We start from the raw sequence: 10774 nt of genomic DNA, 5'->3' as shown, positions 1-10774 counted from the left end.
GAGAGAAAGAGAGAGAGAATTGTAGCATTTGGTGCTGCTCGGAGGTATTGTGTGTGCTGCATGATGGTGTTGGCTTTCTGCTGCTTGGGGTTATATCAGCAGTGCAGAGTGGTGAGTTTGGTGCTGTTACAGAAGTAAATCAGAAATTAGATCAGTGTAGTCGAATAACCAGATTGCCGCCAGCTGTTGAAAAGCTACAACTCCCAGCATGCCAGGGAGATTATTAGATTAGATTATTCGTGGGATCATTTTATATTACAGGAAAGGAAAATGATCGGGTGGAAGTCCAAATGTGTGCACAGGTTCAAACAGTGCACCACGTCACCACTGATCCCTATTAGGATCATTCGGGAAACGAAATGATGTCAATCATCATTGGAACACAGATTGGATAAGGGTGAACTACAGAATGATTGGTGGAGGGACTTAGGAACTCTCCATTAGCTAGTGGAGCTGTCTCTCAACAGTATTGGAAACCCATTGGACAATAGCATTTCACACAGACATGACCATTTCCTGTGATATCATGAGGGGAGGTTTTATAACCCCCAGCACGGCAATTTGGAACTCAGTGCCCATTTACACACATATATGTATATGTATATATATTTCAATAGATAACATGTTACAATTGTATGACATGATAATACCTGTACAGTAGGAGGTGATGGAAACAGATCTTTAGTAGAAATAGGTTTTGCAATTTCCTAAAAGAAGACAAATATATGAATTTCAAGCATTATCATAGCTTATCATTATCATTTTTATCTCAGAAGAAATTATATTTACTATATTATTTTGCAGTCTTTATGAACAGAAGATCAGCTCTTATACAACTCACACAATAAACAGGTATTCCAGAATTTAAAAAAATAAATGATACTTACCTACCCTGGTACACTGCAGCTCAAGTCCAGTAATCTTCAGTCCCCTGCTGGTCTCCGCATGTTCTTACATTTGAGACTAGATGTCTCAGCAAGACCAGCCAACTCAGCCAAACACTGGCCACAATGGTATCACGCCTACGCCAGTGATTGACAGAGTGAGCAGGTCCTGTTGAGACATCTCATCTCTGAAGAAGGAGCAAGTGGAGACCAGCAGGAAACTGAGTTGGATGGATCTTAAGCTGCAGGTGACCAGGGTAGAAAAGTATTCATTTTCATTTTTACTAGCTTCCAAGCAACATAAACAACATGTTTAAATCCTGGAATACCCCTTCAATACAAATAAGCTATCATACTTACCATTTTCTTTTTTTCAAACTCTGCTACATGGTTGATGGCAATAGCTGAGTAGCCAACTAAAAGGGCAGGAAAAAAGGGTCATCAGAAAATGACATTGTTTAAATTAAGTTATCATTCTTGCCACGAAAGCCCTCATACACATTAGGAAAAACCCAAATGGCAAGACAAGCCAAATGTGTATGGGGGCCTCAGATTCTTTCATGGAAGAAGAGGTCTGAAGATTTCAATTGGCTGGATCTTTTGTTCTTTGAGAGATCAGCAGCAACCAGGAGTCTGGCAGTGGCTTACCCCTCCTCTCTTTATTCAAAACACAAGCGGAGATTTATAAAAACCTGTCCAGAGAATTTAAGACTTTACATCTCACTAATTTAGCATTAAGACTGCATCCTCCTAACCACAACTGACTCCTCTCTCTCTATTTCCCGTTCCTCCACGCGAGTGGACTTTATCTTTAACCCTACCACTGATCAGATGTACCTGGGTGTCGTGGAGGTTGGGTGTTGGCCCAGTCCATAAGGTAACTGCCTGATATCTTATCTTCATTCCTGTAACTCCTTTTGTTCTATCCCTTGCCTCTTCTTCCCCCTGTTTCCCCCACCCCTTTAGGTACCACTCCCCCTCCTCCTTAGCCTTTCTTGCTTAATTTCTTCTATTCTACCTTTCTTCCCCCGCATCTTTATCTCTTGTCCAATTCTTAGTGTTTGTAGATGCTTATTATACCGCTTCCATATGTAGCTCTCTCTGAATCGATTGGGAGTCTGAAGGGACTTACTTGATGCTTTGAAGTTTCAGTTTGCTAACTGTTTGTCTTAGGCTGCATTCACACTTCGGGTGCCGGATCTGGCTGGGGGAGGGGCAAACCGGGCTCTCCCATACCCCAGCCGGACCAGCGCTGAAATCCTTTTACTTTAATGAGCCGACCGGAGTCAAACGGTGACTCCGGTCAGCTCATTTTAGACCCGGATCCGGTTTTGTGACCGGACCTAAAACTGTAGTATACTACGGTTTTAGGTCCGGTCACGAAACCGCAAACGGTTTCCTGACCGGAAATTGTAAGGATCTGGGTGCTCAGGCCCCTACTGATGTACACATGCAGCAAGCTCCTGTGATGTACCCTCTGCTGGCAGGAAGAAACATACACAGGCCCATTGCTGGATGTAGTATGCAGAGAGTGGCATGAGGTGGATATAGATGGTGAGATCAATCCACACACAGTCCCCATGTCACCATTCCAGCTGACAAACCTTTGAAAGGGGAACATAGTCTTTATAATCTCCTAATAATACAGAGCCTGGGCCTATAAAGTCAAGAAGACACATCTCAGTATTTAAGTCCAGGTTTCACATTTGTCATGTACACTTAAAGGGGTCCTCCGCTGCTCAGCGTTTGGAACAAAATTTTCCGAATGCTCAGAGCCGGTCCCGGGAGCTCGTGATGTCATGGCCCTGCCCCTCATGACATCACACCCCCCCCAATGCAAGTCTATGAGAGGGGCATGACATCATGAGGGGCGGGGCTATGACATCACAAGCTCCCGATGATGCTGGCTCCAAGCATTCAGAACATTTTGTTCTAAATGCTGAGCAGCGGAGTACCCCTTTAATGCTTTTGGTGTATTTCTCTTAAGATGCACAAACCATGTTGTACTTACGATGTGCTGCCATTTCTATAATGCTTTTCAGCTTCTTAATGTCCGAACAGTTTGTAACATTTAAGTCTATAAACACGGCCATTCTAAAAGAAGAATAAGAGCATATTAAGATACATAAAGATAAAACACATTGGCCCTCATTTACTTAGAAAATCGGGTTGTAAGTCTATGTTGCTTTCTTACCCGACTGCTTTTTTCCCCTGATATTTATTATTATGTCGCATCCTGTTTGTCGCACGTGGGTTTTGTTGGTTTTGGTTTCCAACTCCTCTGAGTTGTCGGGAAAAAATCCACAACAATTCAACAAATTCGGGTTGGAAACCTTTATAAATATGTGGGAAAGCTCAGAAATGTCGGGTTACGCCCCTTTTTCGGGTTTGGGAGAATCCACATCGGGTCCGTCGGGAAAAAATGTCGCATCGTGTCGCAGACTGGCGCACGATGTCTGCGACATGGTGCAGACAAAGATGCGCCAAGAAAACCCGACAAAAGAAGTCGGGTTTAGAATAGTAAATGAGGGCCAGTGTGAATGGTTGTGGTATAGTACTGTAGAGACTTTAGGGCAGAAAGAGTTACTTTAGGGCCTACAATACATCCTGTGTTCTAAAGCCGTGAGAATGACAGCTGGAAAATATACATTTCTGCTACAGATCGGGAGGATGAAAGCTGCTAGGAAGAGACCATTCTCATCTCCTGGGGAGAACAAAGGATAGACATGTTAAAATCCTAAATCCCTGTGGACAAATGGTAAGTTGTAATGGTGGATAACCCCTTTAATAATAATGGTATATTTACACTGATCCCGAATTGGCACTTATGTCCGTGGCAATTTGTTATTGACAAAAGGGACTTCTCTGGCAGATTCCGTCAGAAGATTGAACACACTCAACCTTCTTCCGGAATCCGAATCCTCAAGTTCTGCTATGGAACTCCCAACGGTGGACTGCGCAGCGGAACTCCCACTGAAACCTTTGGAATCTAACACCTATTGGTTGGTGTATTTTTTTCCTCCTCCCACCCTGTTAAAGGTGTTTTCTCAAGATCAAAACCTTTAACCTATCCTATAGGGGATTATCAGCCGGTTAGTGGGGGCTCGGGCTGCTGAGACCCCTCCGATTCTGAAAACAGAGGTCAATAGTCCCCCTGAATGGATGAAGCTTTAGCGCGTGTGCATGGCCAGTGCTCCATTTATTCTCTATGTGGCTTGTGAACATAATGGAGCTCAGTACTAGGCAAGGTTTAAAGGGGTACTCTGGTGGAAAACTTTTTTTTTTTTTTAAATCAACTGGTGCCAGAATGTTAAATAGATTTGTAAATTATTTCTATTTAAAAATATTAATCCTTCCAGTACTTTTCAGCTGCTGTATACAGAGGAAGTTCTTTTCTTTTTGAATTTCCTTTCTGTCTGACCACAGTGCTCTCTGCTGACACCTCTATCCATGTCAGGAACTGACATGGACAGAAGTGTCAGCAGAGAGCACTGTGGTCAGACAGAAAGGAAATTCAAAAAGAAAATAACTTCCTGTGGAGCATACATCAGCTGATAAGTACTGGAAGGGTTAAGATTTTTAAGTAGAAGTAATTTACCAATCTGTTTAACTTTCTAGCACAAGTTGATTTAAAGGAGTACTCTGGTGCAGAGTATTCCTGCTCCGTCCTGCCCGGGCTGCAAAATAAATGAAAATAAACCATCTCTCACCTTCCTGGGTTCCCACGGAGCACCACTACAGCTGATCGGTCCTCCGGTCCATCCTCTTCATACTTCCGTGTGTAACGAAGCGTCACATGGCGCTCAGCCTATTATGGGCCGAGGCTGAACATCGCGGCGGCCGGCGATAGACTGAGCGCCATGTAACGCTTCATTACACATGGAAGTATGAAGAGGATGGACCGGAGGACCGATCAGCTGTAGTGGCGCTCCACGGGAACCCAGGAAGGTGAGAGATGGTTTATTTTCATTTATTTTGTAGCCCGGGCAGGAAGGAGCAGGAATACTCTGCACCAGAGTACTCCTTAAAAAAAAAAAAAAAAATAGTATTCTACCGGAGTACCCCTTTCAGACCCCCTGTAGAGAATAGAGCGCTGGCTAAACATGCCGCTCCAATCATCCAGGGCACAAATGACACTGGTTCTTCCAGCAGTTGGGCGCCCACAGCTCTGCTAGTTTTCCTCTATATTAAAGACAGGGGAAACCCCCTTTTATGTAATGTAGTGGGCTTTTCCCTGCTGCAGCCATAATATATTGCTTCACAAGAACACCGCTGCGGTAGAAGAAAAAAGTTTCCATACAATAAAATGGAGTATGTAAATGTATAGTGTAACTATTCTGGGGGGGGGGGGGGGGGTCCTCCCTAGTCCAACCACCACCGCTGCCCCATTGCCTCCCCCATCCCCGGTTTTATAATTACCTGTTCCCAGGGTCCGCGCTACTTTTGGCTCCGGCGGCGTCCTGAGCTGTCACTGTGCGCACTGACTGTGACATTGCGTTGAGAACATTGCTCGTCATTTCGCAACGCACAGCAATAGCGCAGGATGCCGCAGGAGCCAGAAGTAGTGCGGACCCCGGGAACAGGTAATTATAAAACCGGGCATGGGGGCAGCGGCGGCGGCGGTCTCGGGGTGGGGCATTATCGGCAAGGTAATTGCCGATACCGATAATGTAAAAAATTGTAAATATCGGCCAAACCGATAATCGGTTTGATCCCTATCTTTTAGGTTTCAGTTTTAGATATATTGAGAGTACACACATTTACTGGGCCCTGTCAGAACCAAAAACCTTTTGTACATCTTGGCAAAACATTAAGGGTTCTAATATACTTCATAAGAAAATGTATCTCCTTTTTACTGAAATTATGGCTTAAAAAAAAAAAACCACACACAACAGACCACTAGGGGGTCCCCATACTATCCAGAACATAATCCTGTATGGCTGCAGCTAAAACAAAGGTGGAAAGGTCCAGGAAGTGGGACTAGCATTCCTCTGTGCTCACTCCTGTCCTGTCTGATAACAGAGAGAAGGGGGGCTACAGAGCTGCCTGCAGTGATTGGCTAGAGACCCAGCACAGCAGACTCTGGAAGGAAGTGAATGCATGATGAGTGAATGCTTGCTCAGTGCAAGGTCACGGGGGTCCCCAGCGATCAGGAATCTTATCCCCTATCCTTTGGATAGAGGATATGATGTCTAAGCGCCGGCGTACCCCTTTAAACCCCTGACACTGCAGGGGAAGGGCCCTCACAATTGTACACTTATCTACTATACCAGTGGTCTTCAAACTGTGAACCTCCAGATGTTGCAAAACTACAATTCCCAACATGCCCGGACAGCCAACGGCTGTCCGGGCATGCTGGGAGTTGTAGTTTTGCAACATCTGGAGGTCCACAGTTTGGCGACTTAGTGGTGGCCAAACTGTGGACCTCCAGATGTTGCAACACTACAACTCCCAGCATGCCCAGACAGAACCATAATAAGTCACATAGAATTTGAAGGTGTTCTCTCTGGCTCCATACAAAGTGCAATAATAACATGGCCCATTCTATCAGAGGTTTCCAAACTAAAGTGACTCCAGCTGTTGCAAAACTCCAACTCCCAGCTTGCCTGGACAGCCAGAGGCTGTCCAGGCATTCTGGGAGTTGTAGTCTGGCAACAGCTGAATGTACATTGTTATGGTGAAACACTGCCTTATATACAAGTATTATTTCTATGTCCTGATACAGTGTTCAATACTACAATCCCCATCAGGCCTGGACAGCTAAAGGCTGATGGAAGTTGTAGTTGAGACAGTTTAGTCACTATACGATGTGCTGGCAGCGAGCACACGTGACCCGGCTGCAGTCCCGCCATACCCCACACGTGTAGCCCCCAACTCGGCTCCCTGCCCCAATGTTACCTCTCTAGTAAAGCTCTTTCTCACAGAACAGCATGCAGCATTAACCACGTGATTCCAGCCAGCATTGTAACCAATCAGAAGTCACTTACAGTACGTGGGCGGAGTTAATGCCGCCGGACAACTGATAGTTTCCCTAGGTTGACTATTTCTGCGTGTGATTGGGCGTCTGCGCTGTCGATTAGGGCCACTTTTGGCCTAGCGGTTTACTGTTAACACTTGCTCTGCTGTCCGCGGTATCACGTGATTAGGTTTAGAGCAACTTCTGGCTGTACGGCGAATGTTCTGTACGCGACAGGCATGACCTGTAGTACGGTAGCTTTTAACATACTAAACATATTGGGATGAGTGGCTGCAATACCCAGCACTATCACTAGGTGTCAGTACACTTTATACACGCATACAAATCAAAATGTGTTCTCGGTAATCCTTGATACTGAACTGCAACTATCAAGCTGCAAAAATAAGTTGACTTGCTGAATTGGTAAAATTACATGAGGATTATGCATGAAATATCAATCTCCAGAGCCATATGAGAGCTTGTTTTTTTTTTTTGCGGGACCAATTGTACTTTGTAATGACACCTTTCATTTTACCATAAAAAGGGGGGGGGGGGGGGGGGGGGACCTTCAGCTGTTGCAAAACTACAACTCCCAGCATGCACTGACAGACCATACATGCTGGGATTTGTAGTTATGCGACAGCTGGAGACACTTTGGTTGCGAAACACTGAGAGTTTGTTACTTAACTCTGTATAGCAACCAGTGTGCCTCCAGCTGTTGCAAAACTAAAACTCCCAGCATGTACAGTCTCTCAGTGCATGCTGGGAGTTGTATTTTTGCAACAGCTGGAGGCACACTAGTGGCAAAACACTGAGTTAGATAACAAACTCGGTTTTGCAACCAATGTGTCTCCAGCTGTTGCAAAACTGCAACAATCAGCATGTATTGACAGTCAAAGGGCATGCTGAGAGTTGTAGTTTTGCAACAGCTGGAGGCACATTGCTACAACTCCCAGCATGCCCTTTTGTAGTCTGTGTATGTTGGGAGTTGTAGTTATGCAACAGCTGGATGCACACTTTTTCATAGAAAACGCATAACTACAACCCCCAGCATGCACAGACTACCAAAGGGGATGCTGGGAGTTGTAGTTGGAACTCCAGTTGTTGAAAAACTACAACTCCCAGCATGCCCTTTGGCTTTGCATGCCTAGAGTTTTTGCTAAGCAACAGCAGGAGGTGAACAGGCCTCACTTCCTGTTGTATCCTGCCATCGGGACCGCCGCCGTTGCTGCCACCGATCCTTCTGCTCCTGTCACCCCCACCGCACCAGAGGGGACCCCCGCAGGACCAGGCAGAGGTAGGAGACCCCCGCCGGCCCCGGTCGCTGCCATGATCGCCGTCCCGATCACCGCCCAGCAGGGTCGTGATTGGTTGGTCGTTCTAACCGATCAAATACATGATGACCCATGCCACCTCACTCCTGCTGGGTAAGGGTGAATGGGGCTGTCTTGATCAGCCCCATTCACCCTTTTTTTCCAGGTCACCAGAGACCCGATTGACCTGGAATAGCCGCCAACATGGGGGGTCTCAGCCCCCCCCCCCCCCCCAGGGGTTTGCACGGGGTAGCTGCTGATAGATAACAGCAGTCACCCTGGTCCAGTCCCCGCCCGGCGAGTGGCGGGGACCGGAATTCCCATGGGCGTACCTAAGGACTTTGAAACGAGGGGCGTATGGATTAAGGGGGTAAGGACACAGGTTTTTTAAAAATTTTTTTTGCACTTTCATTTTTTTCTCCTCACCTTCTAAAGATCTATGGCGAATCCAAAGAAAATAATTATTTGTGGCACAAAATCGGAAAATTTTAACATTTAATACCTTCAGTACATTCTGTTTCTACACATTCTGTAGGTCCATAAATTTGAAATGATAGCACAAAAACAGAAACACACGTGCACTCACCGCTATACAGGTATCTACGCGTTCAGAAGTCTGGAATCATGGGGTCTTGGATTCAGACGCTGTGGAGCGCTCATAGGCCATAAAGTTGAAATGATAAGCTTCTTTCACACTGCTGTTGTGACAAGGCAGTGAGACATCCGTCAGGGAACCCGGGGAGAATGGCTCCCCCCCCCCCAAAAAAAATAAAAAATAAGGGGCCATGTATAGGTTTGATTTTGTTTTAGCTTATGTTTAGGTTTGATTAATTGTCATCTTCTGACCCCTCATTTTTTCATCACGGGAGTTGTAGTTTAGAAACAAGGAGCCTCCAGCCATTGCTTAATAACAAGTTATATCTTTCCCAGACAGCCGAAAGCTGTCTGGAAATTATGTGGGTTGTAGTTTAGCAACAGCTGGAGGCTCCCTGTTTGGAAACGCTGGTTTAAGGGAGGGCACCATAAATGTACTAACCAATTTTCTGTGTTTTTTCCCCTTATCATTTCAGATCCGTGTATGCAGAGGACATCTTCGGATTCCAGAGGACATCTTCGGATTCTGTGGACTACATCGATGACCAGTTGTTTAATATTAATAAAATGGTTAAAGAGGGCTTGTGGGAGAGTGTTTTTTGAATAAAAGTTAAAAAAAAATTAAATACATTTACAGGCTTAGTAGTGGCAGCCGTCTTACAGACGAAATCCTTCATTAAGCCGGGCTTAGCGATAGCCACAAAAATAGCTAGTACTAACCCCAAATGATTACCCTGGTACCCACCGCCACAGGGGTGCAATTCACACTATATAGTGTATTGCGGCATTTCACTACGGTTCATAGGAATGACATTTCATTCTTACGTTTAGTGATTCTCGAATTGATTCCAGTTGAAAAATCTAATCGTTTTCAATATCTAATAAATAGAGAGTCTTATTGGATATTCACACTTTCCACTTTAACACCGCATGGTCTGAATGAGACCATAGAGAATGCTCGTTAATGGCACCGACCATTCTCTCTGGTCTCATGTCTTATTTTATTGTTTTATTTTATATTGTATTCTTTTCGATTTCTTTCGATGTTGCATTATTCATATATTTTTAACAGTATATATATATATATATATATATATATATATATATATATATATATATCAAAGGCTGACTTGTGAGTCGCTCACCCTGTGCACGCCCACCTCGCCACCTGTGCCGGCCGGTACCGCCTCCGGCTGCTCACTTGTGAAGGAAAGAACAAGGTCCGGCACTAGGTTGCTGGTAAAAACTTCTTATTTCTTTATTTGAAGATTCTGCAGTACAGTGTAGAAAGACTTTCTACCCTGTACTGCAGAATCTTCAAATAAAGAAATAAGAAGTTTTTACCTGCAACCTAGTGCCGGACCTTGTTCTTTCCTTCATATATATATATATATATATATATATATATATATATATATATACTTTTATTTATTATTTTTCTTGCCTGTAATTTTTGCAATTGTTTAAACATATTTTTACTAATTTTACATATAGTCAGGTCATTATATGATTTTATACACATCTTTCGGTCTCTTTGTAAATGTATTTATCCAGCTCTTATTGGTCCGCGGAATTTTCCCTCCAGCTGTGACTAATTGGTGCTTGGATAAATGCACCTCCTTGCTGTTCTCACCTATGCCTGATGAAGCTGCTGATGCAGTGAAACGCGTTGCATTCTGGGAAAATAAAATATCCTTGATTTTACCTACCTTTGCTGTCTGTGTCCAGAGCCATGTTGAGCCAGCGTCTCCCTTGAAGCTATGTCTTTCTACCAAGGAAATATGAAATGACAGTGTAGCCATCTGGCTCCACTCCCCGGCAACCAGCCCTCCCGCAACTACAACTGCCAGCATGTCCTCACTGAAAGGGCATGCTGGGAGTTGTAGTCTTGTAACAGCTATCCAGCAGGTGGGAGGTGTGGAGTGGAGTGGCGGCAAGGTAAAGATGAGCGACAATTGGGGGGGGGGGGTCATGAGAAGAGTGAGGGGGGGAGAGCGGCCAGGGGGTGATTTGCAGGGGTTGGTGAG

General features: G+C 44.8%; 1 protein-coding gene across 1 annotated transcript in view; it reads right to left on the bottom strand.

Moving 5' to 3' along the window:
- The window catches only part of RPP30 (ribonuclease P/MRP subunit p30), a gene marked incomplete in the record, with an annotated part of 53736 nt that overhangs the window by 18714 nt on the left and 24248 nt on the right, over nt 1-10774 (bottom strand). The window contains 3 exon segments of the mRNA XM_056530202.1: nt 651-707; nt 1245-1300; nt 2896-2978. Of these exon segments, the coding sequence (XP_056386177.1) occupies nt 651-707; nt 1245-1300; nt 2896-2978 (196 nt within the window).

This window comes from Hyla sarda, chromosome 7, assembly GCF_029499605.1.
Source record: "Hyla sarda isolate aHylSar1 chromosome 7, aHylSar1.hap1, whole genome shotgun sequence".
Classification (NCBI taxonomy): domain Eukaryota; kingdom Metazoa; phylum Chordata; class Amphibia; order Anura; family Hylidae; genus Hyla; species Hyla sarda.
The sequence above is the reverse complement of the archived record's forward strand: the minus strand, read 5'-3'. Positions and strand labels throughout refer to the sequence as shown.